Raw genomic sequence first — 16,227 nt, 5'->3', positions numbered from 1 at the left:
TCAGAGGGGAAAATCAAAAAGAGTAGCCAAGGGCTTGATTGAACACAATGGGAATGGACTAGAAGTAAGCTGGAACTTTAATGTTATTTCTTCTAGTGTGATTACAAGCGCAAGTCTCGTCAGCAGCAGTTGGTGTGCTGTCAAACCAGCGGCTGAAAAAGCCTGTGAACCCCTGATGACAAGGCCTGTGGACCAAGAAAAACATTGGCTACTCTTTGGATTGTCCCCATGACCTTTATTGGAATAGGGTTGAATTTGGACCTCTTTGTTGCATTAAGCTACACGTCAAGGAGACAGTGGCGAACCATGCAGTGTAGAGGCCGTCTGCCCAGGAACCAGATTGTTAACCTCAATACTTTAAGATAATACTTCCAATATAACCTCATGGGTCTTGCTCTACTTTCCCTCATCTGTGAGTACTTTTTGAAAAGAAGAAGGAAGAGAAAGAAAAAAGAAAGAAATGACTTTGCCAGGCAACTTCAAGGAATTCCTGGGTAATCTTCCTCCAATGTCAGATCCAAATCACATCAATTAAGATAAGGCTCCGACTTGGAGGCAACTTCCATTGAAATCTATGTGTACATTAAGACAGCTCTCATTCACTTCAATGGAATCCTATGTCCAGCGACTTGGGGCGACTTGAGGTCTGACAATTCGGATCCCAAGGTGCTGTAGAGTGAACCGGTACTAAATCTAAATCTATCCAAAATGAAAAGTTTTGCCTTCAGTTCTACTTTTACCACTTGGCAACAGACAATATATAAAAAAAAAATAAGCGTTTGATAAAACAGTTGCACAAATGTCATGCAACTACCATAATTTTAATTTACGTGACCTCTAATTTCAGAAAATGTATAATTGTTTATTTAAGGGCCAGTTCAAACTATTGCGACGGCAGACATTGCATGTAATTCGAAGCACACTGCTGGTCACATTACATGCAATGTCTGTGTGGTGCGATGTCAGCCATACAGATAGTATGGCTGATATCGCACCGCATTTGGTGCAAACAGGCAGAGGACCCTTTTTTCTGTTCGTACCAGAATCGGATCGCATGTGTGTTCACACATATACAATCTGATTCATGTTCGAACTGTCAGTTCGTAGTGCGATATGCAAACTGGAATGGGGGAGTCAAACATAAAATGAAACTCCCCAGCAGTTCGCATGTGGCAGTGTGAACTGCCGTGCATGTTGGGCGCGATGCGGGAACCCACAGTTGCATGCATTTGCATTGCACTGTAGAGCAAGGGTGGGGTTCTAAAAGAAAAAAAAAAAAATTACTATTTTTTAATTTTCCATTTAACTATACTGCTATCACAGGGGCCAACAAGCCTCATATGACAGCATAGGCAGGTCCTCTAAGTTGACATCATGAAAAGCCAATGCCCCCCATGTCTTCCACTGCTGTTAATCAAGCACAAAATTGTGCCCGATTTGCTGCTTCCCAGGCTGCAGTAGCCAGGAAGGACAGCTCTGAACCCTAAAGTGCCCCAACAGGACATTGCTTCTGGATTCATTAGTCTGAGGGGAGACCTGGGAACAGAGCAGATTTCCTCCCACTCTAAATTTTACACTAATTTGCTGCCGTCCTGGGCTCCCTGGAGGGATGGGAAATCCCAGGAACCACAGCAGGCATGACAAAGAGGGGGCAGCCTCTTTAGAGCCCTGTAAAAGGGATCACTTTTACCTGAAAGACAAGAGTCAGTTGTAAAAATCAATACTAAGTTGATAAGTTACAACCACAAGCTTGTTTTAATCCCTTCAATAACTGTATGTTTATACATTTGCCTTGATAGGCAACGGGATTAAAATCTGCTATAAAAAAAAAAAAAAAAAAAAAAAAAGGACCTTATATATTCTGGAGGCACGGATATAAAAAAAAAAAAAAAGGAGGAATGAAGGATGCTAATAAATCTTCATTTAATGAACAAAACTAACATTTAAAAAACTCAAACCTACTGGCAAAACTGCTCTCCCCCCACATTTTGGCTAGCGTAAGGGAGGGTTATATAAAACTCTGTCAGCCTTTACAGGACTTTAGAGAGAAAAAAAAAAAAAACACTTTCAGGAGAGGAGCTTTTGAGCATAAAAACGTGCTAAAATGTGCATTAACGCTAGGCGCTCTTAGTGCTTAAGCAGTTTTTCATTTTAATGGCCAGAATAAATATTCTAATGAAATTAATAAACACCCAAGTGCTTGAAACGTTTAAACGCAACTTAAGCTTGTTTTGCCTGTGGCTTGTCTACTGCCAGTAGAAAAACAGTGTTAAGAAGAGCCCCAGTGTACACGAGACATTACTTTTAGGAGGACAACCCAAAATGAAATGACATGATTTTTTTTTTTACAATGTTGTAATTACACTTTTGACAATGGTAAACAGGACACAGAGAGGGTAAATCTACCTAACTGGGACACTGACAGCAATGACAACCTGACGGGTGTCCATATACAGTCTGTCCATACAAGAGTATTGCTTTTAGATATACGTTAACACTACAGCCAATAATAAAGCTTAAAAAAATAAAAATAAAAATAAAAAAGCACACCTTACGCAGGGCTTGTGCCTGAGCAACCAGTTGCAAAAAAAATAAAAATAAATTAAAAAAAAGTACCACCACACAAGAGACAGAAAAGGTAGGTTTTTTGGCCCTCAACTGCCAAATTGAATAGCAGCAAATGGAAGATAAATATAAGTCAAAGCAAATGCCAGGATTAAAATTTACCACGCAAGCACAGGTTCACTTTGCAAAGAAATTAACTTCCCAAAGTAATTAGTCAATTTATTTGCTTCATTTCATCTAACCTGTCCAATTGCTATGAGTGCGAGAGACCATCCCTCCGATATGATTAAAGAAGATTGTAGGTGTGGCGCTGTTCTGTTTAAAAAGCGCTTAGGTGTTTGGTTTAAACCTATTATAGTAATGCTTCTGTGTTTCACCCTCTGCAGGTTGCAATCTTAGAAACTTAAAAAAAAAAAAAATAAAAAAAAAATTAGAGAATGGGAATTGAATATAGAATGGCTTGGTGTGGCAGTAATTAATATACATGGTAAGTGATAGACCCCGCGTCAATATATAACTGTATTGAAAATTATAAGTTAAAAAACTACAGTATACTAAAGCAAAAAATTACTAAATTTAAAATGTCACAATAAAATTTCGTCAACTAGTGACCAAGGTACGCATCCCAGAAGACGTTGTTTACAAAACGGACGTAGGAGCATCACCTTGGTCATGTCGGGCTTCCGGCATCTCTGGTTGCTGCTATTGCCAGGTGGAATGCACACCATTCACGGCTTGATACACAGCTTCAAGCTACAGCGAACCCCAGTCGAGCGAGCAGTGTCTGTGCCGGGTTAGCACCAATTAATGTAAGGGGCCATTTAGCCTTTTCCTTTTGGTTTTATATATCCTACATCTGACAATATAGGGAGGAAGTCTTTTTACCAGTCTGATCCAGCTATCCCACGTGAACAGGCACAAACCTGTACAAGCGTTTATGACTTTCACTAAAGAAGTCATACTTCTGGTAAGCCGATTCATAAATCATCACTGCAGGGTGTCGCTTCCTCTTTGGTGTAGGAATTTTCTCACATAGAAGGATTGTACAGTTTAAGTGGAAGACTTGAAGGCAGTTACCACTGTTGTGGTCACTCAAGTTCTCGTTTGTTTTTTGTGCGCACTCTACACGTGATATGTCACAATTAGTATCTCACTTCATTGTGGTGCAATGTTCTATTTATCACAATTGTGCACCTATGCTGTAATGATATTAAAATTTAAAGTGGTTGTAAACCCTTACAATACTTTCACCTACAGGTAAGCCTAGATTACCTGTTGGTCCAAGAAATAAACTCCTAAACCTACACGGTTTAGGAGATATTTACCGAAAGACAGGTACCGATGTCTACGGAGCATGCGCCTTAGACAGCGGAGCGCAGGCGCACAGAGCGCGGCACCGTCAACAGCGAATATGCCACGGTGGAGCCGAATGACAGCGGTGGAGCAGCGAAGACCCACCGAGAAGATGGATGCGCCGGACTACAGGGGACAGCAGTGACATCGCTGGCTCCTGTGTCAGGTAAGTGACACATAATGGACTACTATGCGATGCATAGTAGTCCATTATGCTTTACCATTGCAGGGAATGAAAGAGGAAGTAAACTGATCAGGGTTTACTTCCTCTTTAAATTTGTGTTTTTTTTATATACATGGGCTTTTCTATATGTAGCCCTCTCTATATTTCTAATTAATATACCTACCCTCTGCAAAGTGCAGTGTTTAATGACTTATATGCTGGTATATATGTGTTATAACCTCTACTGGGTGCAATAAGTCAGGACAGAGGCTTGTGGGAGAGTAATTGGTAATCAATTAATGGGATGAGCCAAAGTGGTATAGACCAGAAATGAATGGAGTGCAGCACCTATAATGTGGATGTACTACACCCTCTGCATGAATGCCGTGTGTTTAGTCGTTGTTGGAATCAAACAGGAATTAATATTATACATCTACACAGCTGTTTGTACAGCCGAACTCAGCCATATTGATACCATGCAGTCCCACGTGTGTAAAAGGAAGGAATGTGACACAAAGACACAATCTGGATAGCAGAATGAGTTCTATTCAGCCCACCTGGAATGTACTGAACTTCAAAGACAATATGGTGCCGGCTTGTCTGCAAGAACAAAAGACAGCTGGTGAGCGGGAGGGGCGTCCGAGATCGAGCCACAAGATGGAAATCCAGTCGGAGCAGTTGCAATTCATGGGCAGACACTGCCCCCCAAAGGCCAAGTATGGCAGGACTGTCCGAGGTAATTAGCCTGGGGGAGGAAACGCCCCAGAGACGCTGATTGGTCTACGGGAAAAAGTAGGATGGGCTATGGGGTGTGGTATGGCTGAGGTATGTTTAACAAAAAGGGTTGCGACCATGAGTTCGGTCTCTCACTTCCATCATGAGGCTTAGCTGCGAAGGTCTGATAAGTATGGCTTATATTGTACTTTGATTGTATGCTATGTATTATTGTAACTTCTATTGATACCTTATGCACGCTTTATTATTTCCTTAGGAAATAAATGAGATTTGATTGATCTTAGACCGTGTATTGATTTCATAGCCAAGGGTGGTAGTATTGTGATATTAACAATAACATGTGCTTGGCGTAATAGATTGATAGCTAAACTATAGGGACTAGCCAAACGAATACATAACTGATAATAATAATAGATTGAAGTGATCAGTTACTTCAGTCGTAAACCCCACGTTTTTGGTAGAATGAAAAAAAAAAAAAAAAAAAGGAAAAATGTGAACTAAACCTTAATACAGATAGTGTAAGTGTTATGCCCTCAGCCTATCTGGGGTATAGTTAAAGCGGGAGTCCGCCGGGACTCGGCGTTTTTTTTTGTTTTTTTTTAAAAGCCAGCAGCTACAAATACTGCAGCTGCTGACTTTTAAAATAGTGACACTTACCTGTCCAGCGCGCCCGCGATGTCGGCACCCGAAGCCGATCTCTAGATCGTCTCTCGGGTGCTGCCGCCGCCATCTTGGGTATGGGAATCGGGAAATGGAGCCTTTCGGCTTCATTTCCCGGTTCCCTACCGCGCATGCGCGAGTCGCGCTGCGCAAAAAGGACGGTCCCCGCTGCCTCTGGGATCTGTGTGTTTCCCAGCAGGCAGCGGGGCACTTGCGGAAAGGGGCGTAATCTACGCCCCTTTCCGCAGAGAGCTATCCCAGAAGTGGGTGCAGATACCTGTACTGTACCCCCCCTCCCCCCTGAAAGGTGCCAATTGTGGCGCCGGAGGGGGGGAGGGTTCCGATGAGCGGAAGGTCCACTTTAGGGTGGACCTCCGCTTTAAGGAAAAAATAAAACACGTTATTCAATAAAACTATAAACATATTGCACTTAGGACCCTGAAAAAAAAAAATAAAAAAATAAAAAGGGTACTATTGTGAATTAAATTAAAAAGTGTTGGTGCAATGCCAATTGAGAAAATATTTTACCCCAAAAAAAAAAAAATTAGGTACCTGTGCTGTGGTAGTTATAATTGGCTTGCTAACGTAAATAAGGTAAAATATATACAAGTTGCTTGTGACAATATAAAATTCAATAAGTCCAGTGTCCAGTGCTTGCCGAGAAATAATTTCCCCCCCCCAAAAAAAAAAAGTGTCTTATTTTTTTTATTTTTTTTTAGGTGACAGCTGGTGTTGGTGATTCTTATCTTTGCGCCTATTATGAATGCACTCACCAAAAAGCCTCACCCATCCCGGGGGAACTGCGCAGTCACAGTATGTGCCACGGTGTAGCAATCCTTGGAACCCCTGGTGCGTGCTTAAACTATATATATATATATATTAGTGTAAATTCATATTAAAAAGGTTTTTATTTTATAAAACAAACGTGTTTCGTCATTCAGACGTCAACAGGAGAGCTGTCGACGTTTGACGAAACGCGCAGGGCGGAGTAACGAATGTCTTTGCACCACTTCCGTTCAGCTGAGATTAGGACTCCATTTGTTTATGTTTTTCATGCTTTTACAAAACTGTACCAAATGTGAGTATAGCTCCTATTATTTTATGAAATAGGATTTTTTTGTACTCACAGTAAAATCCCTTTCTCTGTAGTTCACCGACTGACACAGCTCGTTACTTAGACCATCGGGTTGTCCCTAAGCAGTGCCAAAACGAGGGGTGGGAAACAGCATAAAACTTCACCCACAATGGCATGTGTGAACCAGCATTAAACTTCACCCACAAAAAACAGAGTGTGGGAACAGCAAAGAACTTTTTTCCCCACAAAAAAAACAAAAAAACAAACAAACAGAGTGCTCCTCAATCTGGGAGTCACTACCTCACAAACCGCCTCAAAACTTGCAGTAACAAATGCAACAGTGCATTTACTAAAAAGGTACTGCGTTTACCAAAAACCCAGAATTTCTTTTTTAGTGCAATTGCAAATTACACAGCCGCCTGCAAAACTTTGCGGCCAAAAACGGGCTGCTGCACTAACATCTACCTTGTAGAAGGTGTGAACAGATGACCAAGTCGCCACTTTACACACTTGAGCGACAGACGCTTGATGTCGGAAGGCCCAAGACGTTCCAACTGCCCTGGTGGAGTGGGTCATCACCGGAAAGGGGGGCACCTGCCCCTTCAAGGCGTAGCCCTGTACTACAATCTGCCTGATCCACCTGGAAATGGTGGCCGACGAGACCACCATGCCTTTTTTCGGACCAGCCACCAAAACAAACAAGGAGTCTGACTTCCAAAAGGGAGCCGTAGCAGACAAATACACCCTCAGAGCCCGGACCAAGTCCACGGAATGGAGGGTCACCTCTTTAGGATGTGTCGGTTTAGGACACAGAGATAGTAAACACAAAGTCTTTGTTGATGTGGAACGCTGAAACCACCTTCGGCAGAAAAGGTTGCGGATGCAACACCACTTTATCCTTGTGGATAACCAGATAGGGCAACTTGCAAGACAAGGCCGCCAGTTCCGAAACCCTCCTGGTCGATGTAATGCCTACAAGAAAGACCACTTTTTGAGAAAGTCAGAGGGATCACTGATATTTTCAAATGGCGGTTTCTGAAGCCAAAGGCAAACTTCTGCAGAAAAAGAATCCACGGAGATGGGCCCGCAGGGTTCCTAGGTCCTTCTCCTTCACTAGGCAGAAAAAAACTGAAGCTGCAGGAGGAAAGCCGGGGGGATGTTACATAAGGGACCGCCCCTTGGGCGGAACTAGAAAGTTCTAGTTTTGTTATAATATGTTAACATATTCTGCCTAGTCCTCTCCTGAAGGTGGCGCAACAACCCGATGGTCTAAAAAAGGAGCTGTGTCAGTCGGTGAACGTAAAAGAAAAAACATTTTTAATATGGATTTACACTATGGGCATCCCTTCTGTTCTCCATATGAGTGAAAAATACTGCCAATATCACTGAAGCATGCACCAGGGGTTCCAAGGATTGCTACACATATACTGTGACTGTGCAGTACCCCCGGGGGGTGAGGCTATTTGGCGAGTGCATTCATAATCGGAGCACAGATAAGAATCACCAACACCAGCTGTCACCTAAATAAGATGTTTTTTGAGAAGTTATTTTTCAGCAAGCACTGGACGCTTTTTGAGCACCAGTCACTTAGTTTCTGGACTTTCATATTGAATTTTATATTGTCACAAGCAATTTGTATATATTACCTTATTTATGTTGCCAAGCCGATTATAACTACCACAGCACAGGCACCTCATTTTTTGGGGTAAAATATTTTCTCACTTGGCTGCGATAGCAATTTTTGTGAAAACACCTGCCAGAGGCTGTAAAACATGAAATAATTCCATTTCATTGCACCAGCACTTATTTAATCACAATAGCACCCTTTTTTCCCTTATTTTTTCACGGTCGTAAGTGTAATACAAGTCATTAGACACCGCACCTTGCAGAGGGTATATATATTAATTACTGTCACACTAAGCCAGCGTATATTCAATTCCCATTATTCTGTAATTTTAGTTTTTTTAAAGATTGTAAGATTGCAACCTGCAGCGGGTGTAACACAGAAGCATTACTATATTAGGTTTAAACCAAACACCTAAGAACTTTTTAATCAGAACAGCGCCACACCTACAATCTTCTTTAATCAATTTAAGTATACTCCACTCAGGTGACCGTATATCTGTAGGGGCTGCAATTCTTTTTCAAGTTTTTCTGCACTCATTTCCTGTGTGCGGATTTATTTATAACCTTTCTCGTCCCTCTGATAGGTTTACTTATAGGATACACCTTGGTCTTCCAATAGATTAGATGTAAAGCTCACCCTCAGCAGCAATATGCTTTTCTTCCACATTGTTCTCTGGCCTGAGGTCTGGTTCTTCATTTCCTTCTTCTTCTTGCTGTGGGGGAGGAGGTGGTGGCGGAGGAGGTGGTGGTGGTGGTGGCGGCGGCGGTGGTATGTGAGGTGGTTGTTGGTTATTATGCTGTAGGTTGTTGTTGTTGTTTTGATGATTGTTATTGTTTTCATTCTCATTGTTGGAGTTCTGATTGCTTACCAAGGCAGAAGACACACCAATTCCAGTGCCTGCACTAAGGCCCACACGGGCACAGCCCTAAAAAAAAAAAAAAAAAAAAAAAGGAAGAAATGCTTGTAAATATTACCATTTATTACAGTTTTCTTTGGGGGGAAAAGAACTGTTCCATAATATTTAAAAAGGGTGCATCTCATTGAACCACAAAATTTAACCATGCCCATTTATGGTCTTAAAACACAAGAAAGTCCAATATCAGTTACTAACTATGCAACTTGGTAAAATGACACATTAAAATCTTGTGGGCAATTATTAAAATCTCTTTGTATTTCTCCATCAGAGTGGATAGAAAAAGGAGGTTGCAGAAACCTTAAACAAAAAACAAACACATAACCACCAATTAAAAGGTGCATAAGGAATTAATCTTAACTGCTTAACCACTTTCAGACCGGACCATTTTTCTGGCTTAAGACCAGATCACTTTTTGCGATTCGGCACTGCGTCGCTTTAACGGACAATTGCGCAGTCGTGCGACGTGGCTCCCAAACAAAATTCACGTCCTAGTAATGGCGGCGATCAGCGATTTTTATTGTGACTGCGACATTATGGCAGACACATCGGAAATTTTTGACACATTTTTGGGACCATTGTCATTTATACAGCAATCAATGCTATACAAATGCATTGATTCCTGTGTAAATGACACTGGCAGTGTAGGGGTTAACCAGGGGGTGGCAGTGTAGGGGTTAATTGTTCCTAGCGGCGCGTTACTAACTGTGGGGGGCTGGGCTTTGTGTTAGTGAACACATGAACAATCACATGGAGCAGAGATCAGCGTCACTTGTTGCTAGGCAGAACGGGGAGATGTTGTTTACAACGGCATCTCTCCGTTCAGTCGCCCCGTGAGACGATCACGGGTATCCCCGCGGTGATCGAGTCCGCGGGACCTGCGACCAGACTCACGGGGGTCCCGACTGGCAGGGCAGCATATGAAAATGGACGTACCTGTACGCGCCATTCTGCCAACGTACAGGAGGTGACAGGGAGATTGACACCCTACGAGCTCCGTCGCGGGAGCCTGCGCCGAGCTGGCTCGGATCGGGAAAGGAAAAAGGTTTCTTTTCCTTTCCCGATAAGCATCGCTGGCTGGGTTGACACTGGTGTGGGGATCCGAATTGGATTCCCGCCAATACCAGGCACTGTTTGGTATGAATCCTAAGGGAGAAACTCCACCCCAAATATATTAAAAAAAAAAAAAAAACGGCATGGGTTTCCCCTTGGGAGGCATACCAGGCCCTTAGGTCAGGTAGGGATTTTAAGGGGAATCCCCTTCGCCGGAAAAAAAAAAACGGCGCAACGCCCGCCCCCCCCCCCCCCCCAAAAATCCATACCAGACCCCTATCTGAGCACGCAGCCCGGCTGGTCAGGAAAGGGGGTGGGGACGTGCGAGCGCCCCCCAACCCCCCCCCCGAGCCATACCAGGCCGCATGCCCTCAACATGGGGGGTGCCTTGGGGAAGGGGGGGCCGCATGGCCCCCCCACCCCAAAGCACCTTGTCCCCATGTTGATGAGGACAAGGGCCTCTTCCCGACAAGCCTGGCCGTTGGTTGTCGGGGTCTGCGGGCGGGGGGCTTATCGGAATCGGGGAGCCCCCTTTAATAAGGGGGCCGCCGGATCCCGGCCCCCCCACCCTATGTGAATGAGTATGGGGTACAAGTTACCCCTACCCATTCACCTGTGAAAAAAAAATGTCCAAAAACACACACACACACACACACACACACACACACGGGTTAAAATAGTTTATTGCACAGCTCCGGGGGTCTTCCATCTTCGGAAGAAGAGGGCGGCGGTGAAGAAGGCCAGGCTCCTCCGCTAGTAAAAGAGCTAGCAGAAGATAGCGGAGGAGTCCGGCGAGAAGACCCCCGAAGACGGAAGACCCCTGGAGCTGTGCAATTAACTATTTTAACCCTTGTGTGTTTTTTTGTACAATTTTTTCCACAGGTGAATGGGTAGGAGTACATTGTACCCCATACTCATTCACATAGGGTGGGGGGACGGGATCCGGCGGCCCCTTTATTAAAGGGGGCTCACGGATTCCGATAAGCCCCCCGCCCGCAGACCCCGACAACCAACGGCCAGGGGGACAAGGTGCTTTGGGGTGAGGGGAGGCGCGCGGCCTCGGATAGGGGTCTGGTATGGATTTTGGGGGGGACCCTCACGCCGTTTTTTCCGTAAAGGGGATTCCCCTTAAAATTCCTACCGGACCTACGGCCTGGTATGCCCCGAGAAGGCATGCAGGCTTCATGAGTGAGGCGACATTATCGCCTCGCTCTGGCTGCTATAGGAAAATAAAACGGTATAGCGCTGGTTAGAGAAGCCTGGTCGCCGGGAACCAGCGCGATACTGTCCCGCTTGAAACACAATATCGGCGGCACCTACTGTACATCGGTGTGCGCCGGCCGGGAAGTGGTTAAGGACTGGCTGGGCACAATCACGTACCTGTATGTGGCTCTTTAAGTGTCCAGCCATGGTTCGGGAGCGCACCGGCGCGCTCCCGACCAGGTCCTGAGCTCTGTGACCATGGCATCAGCGGACCCGACCGCCGCTGGTGTCCTGCGATCGGGTCACAGAGCTGAAGAATGAGGAGAGGTATGTGTAAACAAACCTCTCCTCGTGCTTCCTAGTGCGGCTGTCACTGATCGTCTGCTCCCTTTTATAGGGAAAGATGATCAGTGACGTCACATGCCAGGCCATGCTTCCCTACAATAAAAATAAAACAAAAATAAAAAACCAAAACACATAACCCCTACACTGCCCCCTAGTGGTTAACTCCTTCACTGCCATTTACACAGGAATCAATGCATTTAAATCGCACTGATTGCTGTATAAATGACAATGGTCACAAAAAAGTGTCAAAAATGTCCGATGTGTCTGCCATAATGTCGCAATAAAAAAAAAAACCCCCGCCATTACTAGAAAAAAATAAATGAATAAAAATGCTCTAAAACTATCCCCTATTTTGTAAACGCTATAACTTTTGTGCAAACCAATCAATCGCTAATTGCGATTTTTTTACCAAAAATATGTAGAAGAATACTTATAAGCCTAAACTGAGGAAAAAAAATGTGTTTTTTTATATATTTTTGGGAGATATTTATTATAGCAAAAAGTAAAAAAACATTGCATTTTTTCAAAATTGTTGCTCTATTTTTGTTTATAGCGCAAAAAATAAAAACGCAGAGGTGGTCAAATACCACCAAAAGAAAGCTCGATTTGTGGAAAAAAGGACGCCAGTTTTGTTTGGGAGCCACGTCGCATGACTGCGCAATTGTCAGTTAAAGCGATGCAGTGCCGAATCGCAAAAAAGGGGCCTGGTCCTTTGGCTGCAAATTGGTCCGGGGCTTAAGTGGTTAAACCACCATGAACATTACTAGTTGCAGCAAGATTTGCCATTTAAAAGAAAGGCTCACCTTAGGAGGTTCTCGAAACATCTGGTCCAGCGAAATAAACTCCAAGCTGGGGAGTAGCTCAACAAACTGACTGAAGGATTCCAACTTTATGGCATGGCAGCGAACCAGGCTAAGATCAACCAGCCGGTTCCAACGAGAGTGATCTTCAAAAAAGCACAGTTCAGATTATGAACAAAGTTTGAAATGTTAATTAAAAATAAAATGCATATAACAAATACAAAAACAACAGTATAAAAGTAATGCAAAAAAATTAATTCTCCCATAAATCACATCAACATCCTTTTAATTTTTGTGTGTGCATAGAACACTCCTCTTACACTGACAGGCCAATAAATGGAACTGGCCAGCACTCCGATAGACCTAGAGACGGTGACGGGGTGGAGGGGGTGTTTAGTTGTCCACAGAAAGTGCTGAGAACAATGTGACTGATAACAGCAGAAGTTACCAGCATGTATTTTTTGTACTAGTTCAAATAAAATAAACTATTTGGCCATCCCTGTTCAACTTTTGTCAAGTGGCAAGCTGGAAAAAAATTTTGATCAGCGGCTTATCAGGGTATTCTGACAGGGGATAATAATACAATGTAGGGATAACATTGCTCCATCCACCTCATTTATGGAGGAATCTTAATATTTTTCAGACAGCCTGCTGGCGGAATGGAAAAAGACAATTAGACTATAGCTAGCTTTAGTTTTCACAGCCAGATAATAGGGTTTACTACCTTAAAACTACAGAATAAAGTCTAATCAGTCGGCTTTTATTACCTGTGATCCAGTTTTTTGGGTTGTGCAGGTGAGGGCAGTTATAGATCACCAAGTACTTGATGCAGGAGAAGACTTCATTTACAGCTTTCATGCCAATGTCAGTGATAATACCAGGGTTCTCTGCCACATCTGCCAGGCCATACTTCATTAGATCAGCATTAGTCATCTTACCTGAACAGAAAACAAGCCTTGTTAGATGTCAGGCGTAGAAAAAAGATAATGCGATTTTTGGTTTACCTGTAAATCCTTTTCTCTGATACTTCACAGGACATCTTCAGCTCCATTACAGTAAGGTTATGTTGCCACCTTGACACTGACCAAAAAGACAGGAAATACCCTCACAGGTAAAACCCTTTCCTGTCAGGCAAGGCCTCAGTTTTTGTAGCAAACCAAAGACCACAAATGCAGAAGGGTAGGATCCATGTGTCCTGTGATGTACTCCAAGAAAGGGATTTTGCAGGTAAACCAAAAATCCCATTTTCTTTATCGGACATTGCAGGACACAGGGTATCTCCATTACGATGGTGATATCCCAAAGCATTGAAAATGAGGGGAGGGTAACACGGCAATAAGTCAATAATCCAAAGAACTAAAGCAGAACAGGTTAGAACTGCACATACCAGCCTGCAAAACTCACAAACCAAAAGTGAAACCGCTTCAGACTACAAGCTTGAAAAATAAGCCGACAGATCCATCGAGAAATTATACATTTTAAAGCTGCTTGACCCTTCCTTGGGCCTTCAGGAAGCACAAAGCCAAAACAAACAGCACGAAATGCAGCAGTCGACTTTAGACAACACCTGATGGCATGAATCACATCCAAGGCATGGAAAGCCTTGTCCTCCTGTGTCTGAAGCTTAGAGCAGAAAGATGGCAACACAATGTTCTGGTTAAGATGGAACGAAGAAACCCTCACCTTGCCTGATAGGGAGGGGTTATGCCTGGGAGGGAGATGTCCTGTCTTTTTTTGCCAGTGTCCAATCACTGGAAGGTTGCAGCAGAACCCTATCATAATGGAAATGAAGATGCCCTGTGTTCTGGGATGTAGTATAAAGAAATGCATGGTGTGAAAGAGCAAAAAGACATGTCAAGATTGTTAAACATTAATATTGCATATCATCTGACACAAAACAAAAAACAAACAAGAGTCAGCTGTTGTAACTAGCTGCGGCACAGTTCATGCCTTCAGCCATCTAATTTGAATACTTAGCATCTGGCCAAGACTTCATGGCACCATAGTGATTGGAGTAAGCGTGTAGGCTGGTTTCACAAACTCCCCCCCCCCCCCAAACCCCAACTGTTATTGGACAATTTATCAAAGAAAAACATCTGACAGATTTCAATAGACTACAGACACGTTAAGTAAAAAAAGGTTACATATTTTATCAATAGGAAGATGGTCTTTTGTATATTTCTTGATAATACTGATAGCAGGACTCTGCTTGGTTTTAATGAAATTGGGGTGAGACTATGGATTTAAATGTGAATAAAATGGGTAACTTTTTTATTAATGGATTGTGTCAGCATGATTTGTAATCCATCAAATTGTTCTTTTATTTTACTGGAGTATCCTGGGCTTTTAATCTATAGCTGACACAATAAAAGTTGAATTGAAGATTTTCTGTATATAATCACAAAGATGTAGGGGGATGGGAAAATTTTAATAAATTGACAATTAACATCTGCCTTGACTAATTCCAGTGATTTCATTAAGGTGACCTGTGGGGCTAATATTGTGTTGGGGTATATTTCTGGCAATCAGTATAACCGAAGAAGTAATTAGAATGAGTGGTAAAAAGGTCCTCAACATTACAAAGCAAGTTCGGTTGCATGTGACAAACTACTACTAGCTATGCCACAAGTTGGATAAATGAGAACTTTCACAGACAACTACTGATATGCATATTTGCTCCCAGTTAGTAACTCAGTTTGGACTGAAAGACATCCAGGTAACAAGATCTTCAAAACAGGTCAGCAATGGCAGTCTACATACTTTTAGTTCAAGTTACCTCTGAAAGGAGAACTATATATTTTTAAGTCTTTTCTTTAAGAAAGTGAACATGTGCCCACACTATATTGTTAAAATATTCAGCACAAGCATTAAAAGCACTTTAAAAAAAATCCTCATTCTCTGTAGCTGCAGGTATTGTGGAAAAATTAATCTTCACAGACGCACTGCCATTTTAGCCAATTTCTATTTAAGCAGAATCATGGCAACCTGCAAGACTTTTAATGTGAAAACACACCACAGGTGTTTGTTAGAAACTGACGTAAACCTTATTAAAATCTCTGCAAACTCCCCATTTGGTCCATTGCCTCTCCCGTGCTTACCTGTAAAATCATTTTTCTTTTGAAGTACTTCACAGGACACAGAGCTATAGTAATTACTATGCGAGTTATAGTCCACCTTCAGGTGCTGGACACTGGCACACTCTAAACAGGAAGTTGCCTCCCTATATAACCACTCCCATACCGGAGTATCCCAGTTTTGTAGCAAAGCAATACACGTGTATATTGTAAAGAGGGGCAGGTCCTCTGTGTCCCATGATGTAAATTCAAGAGAAAAGGATTTTTACAGGTAAGCTGTTATAAAAATCTTATTTTCTTTAATCCTACACAGGAGGACACAGAGCAGTACACTGCACCCAAAGGCGACATCCTCATGTTTTTTTACATCCACTAGATAGAATCTGGCAAAAGTATGGATTGAAGAAAAAAGTTGCGGCCGTGCAGAATTGAGCCATGGAGGCTTGGTGATGCACTGCCCATGAAGCACTAACAGCCCTAGAGGAGTGAATTTTGATTTGAGAGGGTGGAATCTACCTCTTTAAACCATACGCGTGAACATTACTTGTCAAAACTATTTAGAATAGTAGATTTCGATGCTGCCTGTCCTCTTTTAGGACCTTCAGGCAACATGCACAAAATATCTGTTTTCAGAATCTGAGCAATCGCCTTTAAGTAGACT

At 42.9% G+C, this 16,227-nt stretch overlaps 1 protein-coding gene across 1 annotated transcript in view; it reads right to left on the bottom strand.

Annotated features, from left to right (window-relative positions):
* The window catches only part of FBXO38 (F-box protein 38), a 106,929-nt gene that overhangs the window by 49,593 nt on the left and 41,109 nt on the right, over positions 1 to 16,227 (bottom strand). Inside the window, 3 exon segments of the mRNA XM_077472668.1 lie at positions 8,815 to 9,103; positions 12,496 to 12,638; positions 13,260 to 13,430. Of these exon segments, the coding sequence (XP_077328794.1) occupies positions 8,815 to 9,103; positions 12,496 to 12,638; positions 13,260 to 13,430 (603 nt within the window).

The sequence above is a fragment of the Lithobates pipiens genome, unplaced genomic scaffold, assembly GCF_037356315.1.
Source record: "Lithobates pipiens isolate NorthernLeopardFrog02 unplaced genomic scaffold, aLitPip1_a1.2 Scaffold_8, whole genome shotgun sequence".
Lineage (NCBI taxonomy): Eukaryota > Metazoa > Chordata > Amphibia > Anura > Ranidae > Lithobates > Lithobates pipiens.
The sequence above is the reverse complement of the archived record's forward strand: the minus strand, read 5'-3'. Positions and strand labels throughout refer to the sequence as shown.